Source organism: Dipodomys spectabilis, unplaced genomic scaffold (assembly GCF_019054845.1).
Source record: "Dipodomys spectabilis isolate Male_0828 unplaced genomic scaffold, ASM1905484v1 ptg000094l, whole genome shotgun sequence".
NCBI classification, from domain to species: Eukaryota; Metazoa; Chordata; class Mammalia; order Rodentia; family Heteromyidae; genus Dipodomys; species Dipodomys spectabilis.
Genome location: NW_024870771.1, coordinates 17,690,400 through 17,709,781, shown reverse-complemented (window position 1 = coordinate 17,709,781; position 19,382 = coordinate 17,690,400). Strand labels below are relative to the sequence as shown.

The 19,382-nt window shown below is 45.4% G+C and overlaps 1 protein-coding gene across 1 annotated transcript in view; it reads left to right on the top strand.

Moving 5' to 3' along the window:
- LOC122112367 (5-hydroxytryptamine receptor 5B-like) overlaps positions 1-17,819 on the top strand; it is a 32,498-nt gene extending 14,679 nt beyond the window's left edge. Inside the window, exons 5-6 of the mRNA XM_042685136.1 lie at positions 1,925-2,777; positions 17,493-17,819. Of these exons, the coding sequence (XP_042541070.1) occupies positions 1,925-2,777; positions 17,493-17,819 (1,180 nt within the window). The remainder of the gene's footprint in view (positions 1-1,924; positions 2,778-17,492) is intronic.
- The last annotated feature ends 1,563 nt before the right edge of the window (positions 17,820-19,382 follow it).

Genomic DNA, 19,382 nt, shown 5'->3' with positions numbered 1-19,382 from the left:
GCAGGGCACTGGTGGTTTTGACTGACTGATTTCATGATGTGGTTATAAAGTCTGAAGCTGGGTGTTAGGGACTCATGACTGTAATCCTAGCAACTCAGGAGGCTGAGATCTGAGGTTTGTGGTTCAAAGCCAGACTGGGCAAGAAAGTCCAGGACATTCTTATCTCTTTTTAATCAGGTCCCCCCTCCTCCCAAAAAAAGCCAAAAGTGGAACGGTGGCTCAAATACTAAAATGCTAGCTTTGAGCAAAAACGCTCAGGGACATCACTCAGGGTCGGTGTTCAAGGCTAAGGACTGGTACAAAACAAAAGTCTGAAACTGTTTTTTTGGTAGAAGAGGGTTGATAGAGGGTGAGGAGACTCATTGAAGGTTTTCTCCCTTTGCTCGAGGGTCTATAAAAATAACTAGGGGACCAATACAGTTGTAATATTCAGTGTGCATATGTGAACATGGAACTGGGTAACTGAAGGGGAAGGGTAGGTTTGGGAGACATGGAGAATGAAGCAAGAGGGGACATGCTGATCAGGGTGCATCGTGCTCAAAAACGGATACGTTGAACTGAAACCCCTTTGTACAACTACTTCATGATAATTCTAAAAATAAAACCAGAAGCAGTTATTGAAAAGCAAATAAATCCATCACTCCTGGGTTGGGGGCGTAGCTCAGTCGTAGAGTGAGTACTCCACCCTCCGATCTTAGCATGCCAGAGGCCGAGTTTATGTCCTCTGCAGGGCAGAAACAACACCCACACCTCACCTCTCCCAACTTGGAAGACTTAGTCTTCCAGTGCGTGGGGGTGGGGGTGGGGGCGTGGGGGGAGGGTGGGATGGTGGGAAGTTGGGTGTGTTGGGGAAGTTGGGTGTGTTGGGGGTGAGACTGGAGCTGGTGCAGAGGTTGGCACTACCTCGGTCTCCAGCTCTCTGCCTAAATGCTCCTTCTTTCCTTTCCCTCCCTCCCTCCCTCTCTCCCTCCCCTTTCTCTTTCTTTCTCGCTCTCTTTTTTTCTCTCTCTTTCTCTCCTTTCTCTCTTTCTCTCTCCTTTCTTTCTTTCTTTTTTCTCTCTTTCTCTTTTTTCTCCTTCCTTCCTTTCTTTCTTTCTTTCTTTTTCTCTCTCCTTTCTTTCTTTCTTTTTTCTTTCTCTTTTTTCTCCTTCCTTCCTTCCTTCCTTTCTTTCTTTCTTTCTGTCTGTCTTTCTTTCTTTCTGTCTGTCTGTCTTTCTTTCTGTCTTTCTTTCCTTTTCTTTCTCTTTCCCTGGGAGTGAGCTTCCCAGGTGGAGCGTTCGGGCAGAAGTGCTCAGAACCGGCAGGGATGGAGCCAGATGGAGGGAGTTTGCCATTTACAAACTCCAACACCGGGATCTGCCACTTGGCAGACAGACAACTTGGAACGGGGAAAATTACCAGCACTCACTCTGTCCGGGACGAGGTGGGGCTGGATGCCCTCAGTACCTGCCCGGGGCTGGCCCGCCGGCCACAGGGACCTGCAGAGGTGGCGGTTAGGAAATCCCTCCAGGATTTCTGGAGTGCACTGCCATCCTCTCCGTCCGCGGAGACGGGGAGACCCGCGGGGGCCTGAGCTGCGGGCCCGGCTGACCGCGTTGCGTTCCCCAAGGCGCCCTGCCCCGCAGCTCTCCCAAGCGCAGACCCGGAGTCCCGCAGCTCCCACCGCTGCAGGGGGAGGGGGTGGGGCAACGCTGCAAGCCCCGCCCCCGTGCGGGCCCTGGGGCCACGCCGGCCTGCGGTCCGCTCCCCCTGGGGACTGCGCGCCCCGTGGGGCTGCACTGGAAGAATCCTGCGCTCTCCCTCCCGCTCCCTCTTTCCTTTCCTTTATTGGGAAATAGAGGATGCGCCGGAGAGCGACTGCAGCCCAACAGAGGAACCCGGGCCGAGCGACCTAGACCCGTTTCTGATCTTCCAGATCTTTCAGATCTTCGGGGCACACAGTGCCCCCCTCCCTCCCCCGCCTACGTGTCCACCTGCGGGGTCCAGGGCCCGAGCCCGCGCGCGCCATGGAAGCCGCTAACCTCTCGGCGGCCACCACAGTTCCCCTGGAACCTGAGCTCCACGGCGGGGGCCCGGACGGGGTGGCGGGGCTGTCCCAGGGCGGTGCCGTCCCGCCTGGCCGCGCACCCGCGTTCTCGGTCTTCACCGTGCTGGTGGTGACGCTGCTGGCGCTGCTGATCGCCGCCACGTTCCTGTGGAACCTGCTGGTCCTGGTCACCATCCTGCGCGTCCGCACCTTCCATCGCGTGCCGCACAACCTGGTGGCCTCGACGGCCATCTCGGACGTGCTGGTGGCAGCCGTGGTGATGCCGCTGAGTCTGGTGAGCGAGCTGTCGGCGGGGAGGCGGTGGCATCTGGGCCGAAGCCTGTGCCACGTGTGGACCTCCTTCGATGTGCTGTGCTGCACCGCCAGCATCTGGAACGTGGCGGCCATCGCGCTGGACCGCTACTGGACCATCACGCGCCACCTGCAGTACTCGCTGCGCACCCGGCGCCGCGCCTCGGCGCTCATGATCGCGCTCACCTGGGCGCTGGCGGCGCTCATCGCGCTCGCGCCGCTGCTCTTCGGCTGGGGCGAGGCGTACGACGCCCGGCTCCAGCGGTGCCAGGTGAGCCAGGAGCCCTCCTACGCCGTCTTCTCCACCTGCGGCGCCTTCTACCTGCCGCTTGGCGTGGTGTTGTTTGTCTACTGGAAGATCTACAAGGCGGCCAAATTCCGCTTCGGTCGCCGCCGCCGCCGGGTGCTGCCTTGGCCCACGGCCGCCGCCGCGGGGCAGGTGAGGGTCCCGCTGTGTTACTGCGGGTGGGGATCAGGGTGGACCCGGGACCCTATCGGGGAGGAGAAAGTCTAGGGGAAGGGAGAGCGGGCGGAAGCTTGTCCGCGGTCGCCTGCGCAGCAGCCCGGGCGCCAGGAGAATTTGCCATCTGCTTTTCCGAAGAGCTCATGGACCGGTCTGTCCATGGCGCACGTCTGGTGGGCCAGCCGAGGGTTGCCACCTGCGTGGGGTGTGTGCCGCGGAATAGGATTCGTCACCCGCACGCGAGGGCTGAACCACACACAGGACATATTGTTTGCGGGCGCAGCCTTTCTCCACAATGCTGGGGGCGCATCCAGCCCACCGCGTTCTCCCTGCCGTCCTGGCCCGTCCGACTTGGGTTCAAATCAGGCCTGGAAACACCCACTGTTGGGTTCTGCCGAAGCCGGACCTTGCAGGACTGTGATTGGCTGGAATTAGACTTGATGTAGATGAGGAAATTCCTCTGACCTGTATTATTAGTTTGTCTCCATCCGACCCTATTCCATTCCCTGCAGTCTGGTGAATCAACAACTCTACCTGCTGCTTCCCCGGTCAAAGAAAACAGGGAAGATTAAAACAAACAAACAAAAATCCAAAGTGTCACTGGGCGCTGGTGGCTTGCTCCTGTAATCCTAGTTACCCAAGAGGCTGAGATCTGGGGTCCATGGTTCGAAGCCAGCCCAGCAGGAAAGTCCATGAGACTCTTATCTACAGTTAGCTATTAAAAAGAAAAGGCCAGAGTGAAGCTGTGGTTCAAGTGGTAGAGTTCAAGCGAGCACTAGCTAGCCTAGAGCACGAAAGCTCAGGCCAGTGCCTAGGCCCCTGAGTTCACGCCCCAGACACCCCCTCCCTCCCCCCGCCAGTACTCTGTCATTTTCATTTGGTTATCTCAATGGTGAGGATATCCTTTAGTGATTTTGGAGAAAAGTAAAAAGAGTAGGTTACAATCCCAGCTTGAGACATCTGCTGCTTAATTTACCTGTGCTTTATTTCTTTTTTAAACAAGTGAATTCTTACTTCATACAGCCTTTGGTGAAGATCCTACCAGATGAGCAATGTAGGACACCTGACATAGTATCTGGCTAAGAAGTTGGGTGAAGAAGTTGGCTAGAGAAAAATTAATAGGGTATTGACGGGCATTGTATAAGGAGTGGAAGCTTCCATTGGACATGTAATGAATTAAGGAGTTGCATTTGTAAGGTCGCTGATATTCTCTGTGGAGCTTTCTACCTTTAGGCCGGTATCTAAGCTATGTTCAGCTACCACCTTATCCTGGAGATCCAGACTTTGCTTTTTGGGAGTCAGGTGTTCCAAGCAGTAACCTCCCATTCTAGAGCACAGACGGATTTATTTCACACACCCCAATTTTTTTTTTTTTGGTCGTGGCGCTTGAACTCTGGGCCTGAGCACTGTCCCTCAGCTCTTCTGCTCAAGGCTAGCACTCTACCACTTCAGCCACAGTGCCACTTCTAGCTTTTTCTGCTTATGTGGTGCTGAGGAATCAAGCCCAGGGCCTTGTGCATGCAAGGCAAGCACTCTACCACTGAGCCACCTTCCCAGCCCCCAATTTAAAAAAAAAATACGTTATTTATTGTAAAAAATATTGTACAGAGGGGTTACAGTTACATGAGTAAGGTAATGAGTACATTTCCTAATGAGCATTGTTACCCCCTCCTTTGTTTTTTCCCCTACCATCCCTTCCCTCCCCACCTCCCCAACTCCCCCCTTCCCACAAGTTGTAAAGTTCGTTTTCAACATAGTGTTTTGTACATATCATTGTTACAATGGGTCAACCTGTATCCCTATTTAAGCATTTTCTTTTTTTCTTTCCCCTCCCAAAATTAGAAAAGTGTATATACAAGATGCAGGGCACCAGAATCAAATACAGGGAAAACAGGGTTTATAACATGGGGAAAGAACATGCAAAAGAAACAAAAAAAATAGTACATTATAAGTACGTTAAAAACAATAGCAAGGAAGAAAAAAAACCACTTATGTGCCTGTCTTGGGGTTCCCTTTTGGCCACATCCCCTCCCGCATCTGTTGTTATTAGAGTTCCTGATTATAGCCATTCTAACTGGGGTCAGGTGGAATCTCATTGTTGTTTTGACTTGCTTTTCTTTTATGGCTACAGAAGTTGAGCATTTCTTCATGTGTCTATTGGCCGTTCTTATTTCCTCATCAGATAAGTTTCTCTTTAAGTTTATAGCCCACTTATTTATCGGGCAGTTGTTTCTTTGAGAATTTCTTGTTGGGAGAATTTAATTTTTTGAGTTCCAAGTAATTTTAGAGATGAGACCCTTGTCTGTTGTATGGCTAGTGAAGATCTTCTCCCAATCCGTAGGCTTTCTATTGATCTTGCTAGCTATGTTGTTTGCTATGCAGAAGCTCTGAAGTTTCATGCAATCCCATTTGTCCGAACTTTCTTTGATTTGTTGCACACACCCCAATTTAAAATATAATACATGGGCTGGGTAAGGGGTGCCAAAGAGTGGAATGGACAGGGAAAAGGTCTAGTTGCTATTAGTTTTGATTTCAGAAAATTAACCCAGGTACTTAGGCTACCAGACAAGCACATGCACTTTAAAAAGCAGGCTTTAAAAAAAAATTAAATGGTAGAGGAATTTTTAACATAAAATAGGAATGTGACGACTATAATTAGAAAGAGACGGGAAGGAGAGCTTTATTCAAAATTAATGATATTCATTTAAAGGTCTCTCGGAAATGCCTGTGGTGATTATAGCTTTCTGTCTGATTGCCAAAGTAAGGCTGACTTTTAATAACTACATTAAACCAACAGACACCACCCATAGAAATCAGAGGGAAGTGGACACCAGAAATCTTTACCAATATGATTTTCCTGGTTATTTTGGGCAGATTCCATCCAGGAATCTGAATGAGGCAGGTGGCCTAAAGAAGAGATGAATGGGTAGAAGGATGACAGTCATGAATGGCTCATGATGGGAAGGAAGGGCTTTAAGGGGAGGGGCAATGATGGCATTTAGCCACTCCTGGCATGTTACCTGGGGCAAGCTCTTCTTGCTCTGGTCCTTAACGTTTTACCTATCATTGGGCTTGAACCTCAAACTCAGCTTGCTTGCTCAGAGCTGGTGCTCTACCACTTCAACCACACATCCAGCTCGGCAGTTTTGCTAGTTAAGTAGAGATGGATTTTGGAAGATTTTTCTGCCTACGCTGTCTTTGAACTTCTATCCTCCAGAGCTCAGCCTCCTGAATGTAACTAGGATTACAGGTGTGAGCCACAAGTGCCTGTCGGCCTCAACTTCTGTAATACACAGAACTGGTCTGTAACATCTGAGAGCCTTGGGTCACAGGAAGCTGAGATGGTTAATGAAATAGAGCACCTCATTTTGGGGGAGTTACCATCAAAGCCTCACTCAAAATCCTGTGTAATGTTTTGGAGTCAGTATTTGCAAGTCCTCTGGCTACACAACACCAAAAACAGATGTTTAAAATAATGTGCCAGGAAATGTATTTCTGTATTTCCCCCACCTGCACACCAGAGGAAACGATGATGAATTGGATTTCGGTGCTGGGAAGTGTCTGTATTACTTTGAGAGGGTGGCAGAGGCCTCTTGATGAAGCTATGTATATCTTCATCTTTTTTTGTTTGTTTGTGTTGGTCATGGGGCTTTAACTCTGGGCCTGGGTGCTTTGAGCTCTTCAGCTCAAAGCGAGCGCTCTGCCGCTTGAGCCACAGCACCACTTTCTCATCTTTTTTTTTTTTTTTCTCTCCAGAGTTCCATGGTTAGGTCCCAACTTGTTCTTGGGTCATGATCTGGCCTTCAGAAAATGCAAAATTTGAAAGTATGAAGGATTAAGAAAGGTGTATAGAGTATATTTTGCTTTCCAGGCACTGTGCTTGATGTTTGGTATTTGATGTTCACCTGTGACTGAATGGTCATGAGCATGGTCCAGCACAGTTGTCATCCTCAGCCTCTGTTAGGATAAGTTATCATGGGCTGCAGTAATGTACTACTCCCCATCTAGAAGAAGGTGATGTCACTCTCATACTAAGTTCAGTGTTGGTCTGGTAGCTCTCCTGCATAACTCTCTTGCAGACAGTAAGACATGGATTTACTTTTTAAACTATGATATCTAGTATAGGTGGCTTCCAAAGCTGATGGGGAAAGAGAGCTGTGGAGATAGATCAGCTTGTAACGGTCTTCTCCTGGATTTAACATGCAGCCAGCAGGCGGAGAAACTGATTTGTACCAGATCCAAAGTCTCTATGTTCTTTTCATTACTTCATGCTGTCACCAGGCATTTGACTTCTGAGAACTGTTCCTCTCACCTGCAGAGGAATGAGGCAGTGTAGCCCAATCAAGATGGGTTACAGGGAACAGGCTCTCCAAACTATTCACACCAACTTCGCCTTTCCAGCAGAGCTAAATGTAGCAGAGCACAGACATACTGTAAGCATCTCTCAGTGAACAAATTCAATTCCTGGCCTGGCTGGCTGACTCCTACCCTTCCTTTCCCTCCCTCCCTGACCTTTTCCTCCCGCCTCCCTCTTTCTCTTTCTCTTTCTCTATCTCTTTCTCTTGCTCCCTCCCTCCTATCCTTCTTTTATCTCCCTCCCTCCCTCCCTCCCTCCCTCCCTCCCTCCCTCCCTCCCTCTCTCCCTCTCTCCCTTCCTTCCTTCCTTCCTTCCTTCCTTCCTTCCTTCCTTCCTTCCTTCCTTCCTTCCTTCCTTCCTTCCTTCCTTCTTTCCTTCCTTCCTTCCTTCCTCTCTTTTTCTATGTGCCAGTACTAGGGCTTAAACTCAGAGCCTGGTGCTACACTGAGCTCTTTCACTGAAGGTACTCTACTACTTGAGCCATAGCTCTGCTTCTGTTTTTTTTGGTGCTTAACTGCAGATAAAAGTCTCATAGACTTCACTGCCTGGGCTGTGTAGCTGGTATTACAGATGTGAGCCTGGTACCTGACCCTTCTTTTCATTTGTAATTAATTAATGTTTGGTTTTTCCCTTTTAAATTCAATTTAAAATTTGAATTAGCATACATTAGAAATATAACAGGTTGCATTGTAATAATTCCATACATGTATACAGTGTACTTTGAACAAGTCTACCCACTCCATTATATTCCTCAAACTCCTCTTTCCTGCCCCATTTCTCTAATACCGTTTGAGAGGCTAAATATGCTGTCTTCAAATATATGTGTATATTTATGTGAATATTTTGTGTGTGTGTGTGTGTGTGTGTGTGTGTGTAGCTTGACTCTCTTTTCCTTTCCAGTCTCCCCTAGATGGTCCTCATTTTACATTCATGTCTTATTATTAATCATCATTATCATTTTAGCTTTGTATCCCACAAATTCCACATACAATATTTGGCTTTTTGAGCTTATCTCACTCAACAAAAAAATATATTGAAAAGAATAGCCAGGTGCTGGTGGCTCATGCCTGTAATCCTAGCTACTCAGGAGGCTGAGATCTGAGGATCACAGTTCCTGCCAAACCCAGGCAGGAAAGTCTGTGAGACTCTTATTTCCAATAAACCAGTAGAAAATCGGAAGTGGTGCTGTGGCTCAAGTGGTAGAGCGCTAGCCTTGAGCTGAAGATCATAGGGACAGCGCCCATGCCCAGAGTTCAAGCCCTACAACCGACAAAAAAAAAAAAAGAAAAGAATATATTTTCTCTAATATGCATGCTTAACACCGTGTTAAAAATCAGTTGGCTGTCGATGTTTAGATTTACTTCTAGGCTTCTGTTCTGTTCCACTGATCTATGTGTTGGAAGTCAGGTGGCATAATACTTCATGCTGTTCTTTTTGCTCGAGATTGCTTTGGCTATTAGGGAGTTCTTCTGGTTGCACATACGTTTTAGTACTGTTTCTGTGTTTTTTCATCCTAATTTTATGAAGAATCCAATTCATAGTTTGAAAGGGATTTCATTGAATCTGTAAATCACTTTGGGTAGCATAGACCTTTTAACACCAATCATGAACACAGGATGTCTCTACATTTTTGTATCCTTTACTCAATATTGTGGTAATGTTGATGAAAGTAGTCTCTTAAGCCACATAGACTTGGGCTAAACTGGATTGTCCTGTGTCCCACAGCTTCAGTGACCTATACAGTTCCAAGAAGAGGGGAGGTGTATCCCAGATCCACGTTGAGGCTGAGGCTGAAACAGAAAGAAGTTAAAACTCTACGCAGCAGCCTACAGGTGTCTGATGCTGGAGCTTGTCTGGAGGGTCCATCCATGAGTTCTAGCTTGCACATGGCACCTTCTGTTTCTATCAGGATTTGTGTCTCACTACAGAGGGCCTGATGCTTGGTTCCAAGATGAACCCTTGTGCTCACTTCCATGCTGTGCTCCCCAGAAGCCTGAGTCCTGCTCCCCACTCTGCGGCCTGAGGTTGGAGGAGGGCTGGTGGAAGCAGTCCACTTCAGTAGCCCGGCTATCCCTTCCCTGTAATAATCTTCCTCACTCCCACTGCATCACAATGCTTGTCCTTGCCTTCACTTTCTTTTTTCCCCTCTCATTAGGTTGTTGGTGGCAAGTGAAAGAGGAGAAAGGGAAACAGAGAATGTAGACAACTGTGGTGCTGGGACTGTGTTTACATATTTGACTTTGCAGTAAGCTTCACCTTAAATCTATATAGTTTCTAGAGAAGGTCAAGCCTTTAACTGGAAGAGTGCAAACACAAATTCTAAGCTCCTGTCTTTGGTAGATCACATAATTTCTTGCAAATTACATTTTTTTTTTTTTGGCCCGGGTGCTGTCCCTAAGCTTCTTTGCTCAAGGCTAGTATTCTACCACTTGAATTACAGCTCTACGTCTAGCTTTAAAAAAATTAAATTGTTATTATAAAAGTGATGTGCAAATGGGTTACAGTTACATAAGTCAGGCAAAGAATGCCTTTCTTTTTTGAAAATATCATCCTTTCTTTTGTTCTCTCCTAGTTTTTCCCTCTATCCCCATCCACAAGTTGACAAGTTGTATAGTTCATTTTCAACAGTGTCTAGTGAGTACCCACTGTTGCATTTCAACCCCTCTCCCCCAGTCCTGAGGCTTGAACTCTGGGCCTGGGCGCTGTCCTTGAGCTTCTTCTTGCTCAAGGCTAGCACTCTACCACTTGAGCCATAGCACCACTTCTGGCTTTATCTGAGTGGTTTATTGGAGGTAAGAGTCTCACACCTGGTCTGGCTTCAAACCCATGATCCTCAGATCTTAGCTTCCTGAGAAGCTAGGATTATAGGCATTAGCCACTGGTGCCAGGCACCATTGCTGCATTTGCTCAACTGCTGTACTTCTAGCTTTTTGATGATGAATTGAGATAAGAATCTCATGGTCTTTCTTGCCTAGGCTGGCTTTGACCCACAATTTTCAGATCTTAGCTTCCTGAGTCTCTAGGATAACAGGTGTGAACCAATGGTGCCCAGCTGCAAATGAACTTTCTGCAAAGGAAGGTATGTAACTCACTCAATTTGCTTCTCTTTCCTGAATCTTGCCCTGGAGGGTGATGCTCACTGGCCTTCTTGTGGGGCTCACCTCAGGGATGGAACCCACAGTGTAGCCAGGACTCTGAGGATGGAGTAGTCCTCATTTCTGGACATGGCCCCAAAAGGGACATAACAGAACAGCAAGACAGGACAATGAATGTATAAATAACAAAACCTTTCCTCTCTCCTGGCACCTTCTCCCTGTACTGAGCATCACTGGTTTGGAGTCCAAAGAACTGAAAATAAGATATATGGTCTCCACAGAGAAGCTTCCACAGACAAGACCTTCCACAGACAGAGACATGCAAAAGGAGGTGATTTGGGGATCAGATGTTAGTAAATCTGAAAGCACAAATGTAGCCTAACTTCAATAATGCATTGATTGCATTTTCCCTTTCTCAGCATCAATCCCAGTGGATACTTGCCATGCCCGAGTGATTGGACTCCCAACAACAAAAACCATGTTTTTCAGACATTAAAATTATAACAACTGCCCCTTCAGCAAAAGTGCATTCTGTTTTGTGTTTTACTATACTGAAGGAATGATTGGCTTGCATCAAGCCCAACAGTGGTCTTGCTTTTATAAGGAATATTCCTTATTTGCATGATTTCTATTGCACAAGAGAGGCGGCAGTTCTAGGTTGTCAGACAAGCCAGACAGTTTGCTTACTTGGGATGATATTTTGGTTACTTGTCTCTTGAAAACACTTTGGGGAAATCACACGTGAAGTTCGGATGTTACAGAGAAAATGAAGCCCAGCTATTTCAAGCCCTGACCTGAGAGCTCTGCTTAGAAAAGGGGGTTGCTACAAATGAGGGAAACCATGAACCTATGTTTCTTTGGGTCTGGCTTACTTCACTAACGATGATTTTTTTTTTTTCGCCAAGTCTTTCCATTTCCTTCTGAATGGCGTGATGTCGTTCTTTCTGATGGAAACATAGAATTCCATCATGCGTATATATATCACACTTTCTTTCCTTTTCTTTCTTTTTTTTTTTGGCTGGTCGTGGGGCCTGAACTCTGGGCCTGGGCACTGTACCTCAGCTCTTCAGCTCAAGGTAAGCACTCTACCACTTGAGCCACAGTGCCACTTCCGGCTTTTTCTGCTTATGTGGTGCTGAGGAATTGAACCCAGGGCTTCCTGCATGCAAGGCAAGCGCTCTACCACTGAGCCACCTTCCCAGCCCCATATATCACACTTTCTTGATCCATTTCTTTTTTTTTTTTTTTGTCAGTTGAGGGGCCTGAACTATGGGCTTGGATGCTGTCTCTCAGCTTTTCAGCTTAAGGCTAGCACTCTACCACAAGAGCCACAGTGCTATTTCTGGCTTTTCCTGATTATGTGGTGCTAAGGAATCAAACCCAGGGCCTCATGCATGCAAGGCAAGCACTGTACCACTGAGCCAGCTTCCCAGCCCCTCTTGATCCCTTTATCTATTGAGGGGCTTCTGGGTTGGATCCATATCTTAGGCTATGGTGAATAATGCTGCAATGAACATAATTGTGCTGGTGGCTTTAGTATGGCCTTGTTTGTGATCATTTGGGTAAATGCTCAGGAGTGGGATTGCTGGATCATAGGGTAGTTCTACGTTTAGTCTTTTGAGCAACCTCCATACTGCTTTCCAGAGTGACTGAACCAGTTTCCATTCCCACTAACAGGGCTACATCACTGCCAGCATCTACTATTATTTGTTTTCTTGATAATGGCATAGCCCTAGCAGAGGATCACAATAGCTCAATAGCTTTGTTCATATGACCATATACAATGATGCTAATAGAAATGATCGCCAAGATATGGTTCCCATATCTTGAACTCAAGAGGGTTCTTTTTGTTGTTGTTGTTGCTGATGTTGTTGTTTTGAATATACTGTATGAAGATCCATTCTCTTTGTCTTTTCTTTTCTCCCCCCTCCCTGCCTTTTGATTTATCCCTTGTAGTCACTGTGCTTGATTCTGGTACCCTGTGTCTTGTATATACCTTTATCTGATTTGGGGAAGGGAAATGGAATAACAAAATGGGTAAACAAAGGACAAAGGGTGAACCTTTACTCACAAGATGCTAAGTGGGGAAGGAACTCTACAACCTAGGGTGGGGGTCGGTGGCAGGTGGGGGCGGGAGGGATATTGGGAGAAAAATGAGGGAGGGGGTAACAATATTTGACAAGAAATGTACTCATTTCTTATGTAACTGTAATCCCTCTGTAATCACCTTTACAACAAAATAAAATTTAAAAAAGAAAGAAAGAAATGGGGCACTGCAGTTATAATCCAACTTCACTTCAGCTCCACTAGGGGGAGCTCTCAATGTACTCTCTCTTCCCTTAGATGCGGTGCTTGATTCCACACTGGGATTAGTGCAGTCCCCAGATACCAGCCTTATGAAGTCTGGCCATAGTATCTGACCCAAGTGGCAGCAAAGATTTTAGAGAAGCTAGGAAGGGGGACATGAAGCTGATATTTGAGGTCCTATGCTATGCTACAGTCTCACTGTGATCCTTAGAATGAGCCTATGCTATAGAAAAGCTTTGTCTTTGTTGTATGTGCACAGATGGGACTTGGATTCATCACTAGCCACTAATGCTCTGAGCTTTGTTTCCTCACTCATTCCTACACAGTTGCTGTCATAAGTCAGGTCCTGGACAAATATTCAGAACTGTGGAGTACTTCTGACTTCACCGTATTTGCTAGTCAGTAAGGTAGTTCACCACAGTTTACGATGTGGGCATAAAACCCTGGACTCTCGGTTTGGAGGTCAAAGGAGGCTGTTAGGTAGTGTGAGCTTTGTGTTTGCACCAGTTCCTACATATGCACGCTATTTGGGAGGGATCTGGATCTGCATCATAGCCCAGAAAAATCTCAGATCAGGGCACCCAAACCTTGTCTAGAGTTGGACAGTAAACAAACCCTTCCCCTCTTATAATTTTTTTTTTTTTTGGTTGGTCGTGGGGCTTGAACTCTGGACCTGGGCGCTGTCCCTCAGCTCTTCAGCTCAAGGCGAGCGCTCTACCACTTGAGCTACAGCGCCACTTCCGGTTTTCTGGTGGTTTATTGGAGATAGGAGTCTCATGGTCTCTCCTGCCCGGGTTGGCTTTGAACCGCGATCCTCAGATCTCAGCCTCCTGAGTAGCTAGGATTACAGGCGTGAGCCACCAGCGCCCGGCTCCCTCTTATAATTTTAAGTTATGTGTTACAGTCCCTTTTGTGCTAGTATAACAGACTCTCTGAAATGGGGTAATTCATAATCAATTGAAATTTATTGGTCCACCATTCTGGAGGCTGAGAAGTAGTTACACAGTTTGTCTCAATATTAATATTTATAGCTTGTTCTCCTAGCTACAAATTCTGTGAGGGGTAGACCTGGATTTGTATACTTGGTGATTCCTATGCCAGTTCTCTCTGAAAATAGAATGGGTGGATGAACATGTCAGGGATTGTTCTCAGCACCAATCTGCATTCACAGTTTCTTTTCATGTCCCCTGTACTGGTGCAGGAAGGGACTTTCAATACAGTCATGGAGAGGCAAGTTTGAAGAAGCAGTGAGCTTTGCTAGTTCTCAAGCCTTGCTCTTATTATTTAGCATTGTAGAGACCTTTATTTTTTTCCCTGGAGAATCTTTATACTTTATCTTAACCTATGTTATATATGCATATATGCATATTTGACTTTAACCTATGTTATACACAGGCACATATGTGCATACACACACATATATGGACATATATGGATGTATACTGTGGTATTGATACTGTGATACTGAGGTTTGAAGTTGCTAGGGAGGTGTTCTACTATTGGAGCCATGCCTCTGGTCCTTTAGCTTTTTCAGATAGGGTCTCACACTTGCCCGTGGCTGATATTGGAATGTTATTCTCCTACCTCTATCTCCCATAGAGATGGGACTATGGGTAGCCTTCTGGTCCTGGGGCTTCAACTCAGGTGTTGCCCCTTGAATTTGCTTGCTCAAGGCTCATACTCTACCACTTGAGCCACAGCTCCACTTTTAGCTTTTGGGTGGTTAATTGGAAACAAGAATTTTGTGGACTTTCTTGCCTGGGCTGGCTTTGAGCCATGGTCCTCAGATCCCAGCTAGGATTACAGGTGTGAGCCATTGACACTTGGCTCACCTAAAAACATTTTATTTTTCCTGAACTGTAAGTCCTTCCCTTCCCTTTTTCTGCTCCCTGGCTCTCCTAGCTCCTTGGCTCTCCCCAGCTCCCTGGCTCTCCCCAGCTCCCCACCTCCCCTCCCTCCCTCCCTCCCTCTCTCCCTCCGGGCCCTCCCTCCCTCCCTCCCTCCCATTGTCATGCAAGGTCTTGAGCTTGCTACACAAGCCCTCTTAAGGCTGAGCTATATCATTAGTCCCCAAAATGTTTCTTGAATGAAACAAGGAATGTTGGGTGAGACTAGACCAGCCTTATGTTACTTTCATCATATATTGTTTTTATTTAAATTAGTAAAGTTTTTAGAGCAGTTTTAATTCCACAGCAAAATTGGGCAGAAGGTGGTGTTACCATGTATTTTCTGTCTCATGCCCATACAACCTCCCACTACCAACATCTCCACATTACAATAGTATATTTGTTAACAACACATTACTCTACACTGATAATCAGCAATACTCAGAGTCCACAGTTTATATTGGCTGTATTGAATTTTGTGAGTTTAGACAAGTGTATAATACCATGAATCTACCATTGTGGTATCATACAGAATAATTCCACTGCCCTGAAAATCCTCTCTGCTCTGCTCAATTGTCTCAACCTCTGACAATCACTGTTGTTTTTTTTCTTTTTGTCTCTGAAATACTATATAATTGAAATCATGCAATATAGTAATTTTAGTTTAGCTTTATTCCCTTTTTCATAGATATTTAAGTTTCCTCCATGTCTTTTCATGGCTTGGTAGGTCATTTCTTTCTAGAACTGTACAGTATTCCACTGTCCTAAGACTAAAGGGTATCTTGATTGCTTCCAAGTTTTGGCAATGAAAAATGAATTTGTCACCAACAACTTTATACAGGTTTTTGTGCAGATACATTTGTTGTTGTTGTTGGTTGTGGGGCTTGAACTCTAGACCTGGGCACTGTCCCTCAGCTCTTCAGCTCAAGGCGAGCGCTCTACCACTTGAGCCACAGTGCCACTTCCGGTTTTCTGAGTGATTTATTGGAGATAAGAGTCTCAGGGACTTTCCTGTCTGTGCTAGCTTTGAACTGCAATCCTCAGATCTCAGCCTACTGAGAAGCCAGGATAACAGGCATGAGCCACTAGCACCTGGCTATATTTCTTCATTTGGTATGGATAAATACCAATGACCACAACTGCTGGATAAAATGGTATAAAGTAAATTTAATTTTGAAGGAAACTACAAGTCTTCTAAAGTACTTGTACCATTTTTTCATTTAAATGATGACATAGGATATGGGAGCATTTTCCATATGCTTTTATGAGATATATATCGCTTTCTTTGATGTCTGTTAAAGTTTTTGATCCATTTTTAAACCAGGTAGTTTTACATTCTTATTCTTTAGTTTTACGAGTAGTTCATGGAAGTGGCACTGTGGCTCAAAGTGGTAGAGCACTAGACTTGAGCAAAAGAGCTTGGGAACAGTGCCCTTTTAAAGAAATTAACAGAGGATAATTTTATAGATTATAGAATTCTAGGGTGCATAATTTCTCTCCTTCCTCTCAAGTAAATATTTTACTTAGAACTAATTTTGCTTGTATGGTTTCTGGAAGTCAGATGCATTTGTTATCTTTGTTCCTCCTTTGCTTTTCTTTTTCAAGAGGGCCTTCCCCCCCCCCCCCCCTCCGCGCTTTATTTTGGCATTTATCCTTCTTGCTGTTTTTGTTCTTCCTGAAGTTATGGTTTGATGTCTGACATTAATGAGGGGTACTTTTCTCCAATGATCAGATACCTTGTTTTCCCCATTTTCTTCCAATTCCTTCTCTCTCACTACATTTATATCGACCTTGGTAGTTATACTGAGTTTTTGGATGAGTTTTTCCCAGTCTTTCTCTCTTTGCATTTCACTTTTGGTAGTTGTTATTGCTGTAGTGTCAAGCTTAGACATTCTTCCCTTGGCTACGTACAGTCTCCTAAGGAGGCCAAAGGATGTTCTTCACTTCTGCTACTCTTGCATTCATTTCTGGGTCACTACCTTTTCTTGTTAGTTAGTTGTTAGAATTCCCCTCTCTGCTTAGATTGTCTTATTCTCACACATGGCCTGCTTTTTGTAAGGCCTTAGCATTTAAATTGTAGTTCATAAAAATTTTCTGATCTGATAACTCCCAATTTTATAGCCACAATGACTTGTTCTGATAATTATTCAGTGCCTTGTAATTTGTGTGTGTGTGTGTGTGTGTGTGTGTAACATTGTGGGTAAGGTATCGGGAGCCAGGAAGCATTCATCTTTTTGGAGTCTGTATTCCTGTGAATGTCACTAATGCTTAGGAGTTGCACCTCCCGCTCAAGTGGGGTAGGAAGGGTAGAGGATGCTCACGGTGGGTATTTCCCCTTCCTCAGGTAGATTAGGCTCTGGTAAATCAACTTCTAATGAAAGATCAGAATGATCTTTAGTGTTTGAAAATGGGTCTTCCATTCCCACCACTTCCAGAAAGCACAAAGTGAATTCCTCAGTGTTCACTACAAGGACTGAATAGAACTCCTGGTGTTAATAAACTTACATGAGTGTGAACCCTCGCTCTCTGCCCTGCTCATTGAGAGTACTCCCAAGAGTGAGGACTTCTCCACTGTGAGCCTTCAGCAGTTTGTCAACTACCCTTTACATTTTCCTACCCATAGTTCCCATTCTGGTAAGCTGTGATTACTGTATTTTCCTTTCTTTGGAACAGCATTCAACCTTGTGATTTCATTTCTCTAAGAACTGTTGCTGGGCAATGGTGGTTCACTTCTTTAATCCAATCTACTTAGGAGGCTTAGATCTAGGATTCAGGTTTGAAGCCAGCTCATGAGGGAAAGCCCATGAGACTCTTATCTCCAATTAACTATCAAGACAAAACCAAACCAAACCAAACCAAAAGCTGGAACTGGAGCTGTGGCACAAGTGGTAGAGTGCTACCCTTGAACATAAAAGCTCAGGGGACAGCACCCAGGTCCTGAGTTCAAGCCCTAAGACTAGGGCACACCCACACAGCACACAGGAATTACTGATTTTTCTTTCAGTCTTTTTTCCTTGTTTTCTTCATTTTCTTTCTTCAGATGAAGGAGGAACCTGAGACGGAGAAGGTGTTCACAGCACGTTGCCGAGCAAGTGTGACATTCCAGACAAGTGGAGAGTCATGGAGAGAGCAGAAAGAGAAGCGAGCAGCCATGATGGTGGGGATTCTGATTGGGGTGTTTGTGCTGTGCTGGATCCCCTTCTTCCTCACAGAGCTCATCAGCCCTCTCTGCGCCTGCAGTGTCCCCCCAATCTGGAAAAGCATCTTTTTATGGCTTGGGTACTCCAATTCTTTCTTCAACCCCCTGATTTACACAGCATTTAATAAGAACTACAACAATGCCTTCAAGAGTCTCTTTACCAAGCAGAGATAAAAAGAGCTGGAGAAAAACATGTGTGCTGTTGTATTTCTTCTCACCAATGATGTAGAAGCCGTCCTTTCACAGCTGAACACGAATGATGTTCTGAGAGTCAGACCACTGGGCCTGGACTGTAGAAGCAATGTTAAATAAAGGCTCTCACACAGACAGCAAATGTATGACAATGTGCAACTTTGCCTTCTACACATGTGCTTACCTAGGTACACGGCCGACGTTACTAATTGATCATGGACTACTTTCCTAGTGAGCAGAAACCCCACCTCTTAATTTTCTCAGAACAACACCTTAGGTGGTTACTAATTGGTTAGAACTGATGCAAACATCAAAGCTGAGCTGCATTCTCTTTGTCTAACAGCATGTTCCTCAGTGAGGGTCTATCAGGCCCATCAGGAGACTGTCACCTTGTGAACGACCTAGCTACCCTTTTCAACCAGACTCAACTTGACTTTCTCAGCTTCTTAACACATTCCCAACAAGATTGTGTATCTCAATTCATAAGATGAGGATAATCTAGTGCAATTTATATTACTGAGTCAGATTCTTAAAGAGGAGGTCTGATGATATAGTACCATGGTCTTAATGGTTTTTTTTAAACTAGTGGGGGATGCCACTGGATACTTAGGTTGCTCTTTGGACTAGTTAAATTAGAATTAATTCCTGGAAAGTGATATAAGCAGCAGCAGGGTGTGGCCAGAGGTGAGAACTCCTGGTGAGGTCTTCTCTTTCTCTCTGTGGTGTGTGTGCGCGTGCACATGCACGAGCAAGTCCCAGGGCTAGAACTGTCTGGCTGCTGTCCCTGAGCTTTTGTGCTCAAGGTTATTACTCTACCACTTGATTCACTCACAGCTCTACTTCCAGCTTTCTTGGTGGTTAATCGGAGGTAAGTCTCATAGATTTTCCTGTCCAGGCTGGCTTGGAGCCACATTTCTCAGATCACAACCTCCTGAAGAGCTAGGATTTATAGGTCTAAGTTACTGGTGCCTGGCTTCGCTCTGCTTCTCTACCAAAGGGATAGCAACTATGAGAAATTTCCCATTTGAATGTCTAATAAAAATACTTTTGAGGCATTCTTTCCTAGGCTCTGAATCATTTTCTTCATGACACACATAATAAAATGCAAAAAATGATGCTTGCTGTAGGACTCAAGAATACCACCAACAAAAACTCTATGTAACTACTGAACATGTTTGTACCTACAAGCTATCTCTTGCTACATGCCCATGGCTCATCTGGGGTTTCGCTATTCTTGATTACTCTTCTGAGCTTAGGTTGGAAGTTTGGGTTATGTCTACGACTCCATGTCCCCCATATATACTTACAGCCAGCAAAGAATGACCTGCTCAAAAGAGAAGAGCAAGGGAGGAGTCAAGCCAAACATATTTTCAGAACACACAGGCAAGTAAAAGTCTGAAACCAATGGATGGAGAATTATACTAGAGGCCTCTCCAATGGGATATATGAAGAATAAATGAGCTAGCACTCAAAATTTTAAGGGAGAATGTGAACAAAACAGAACAAAACAAAACAGTTCAGTGTAATACAAGAACTCTTGTGGAA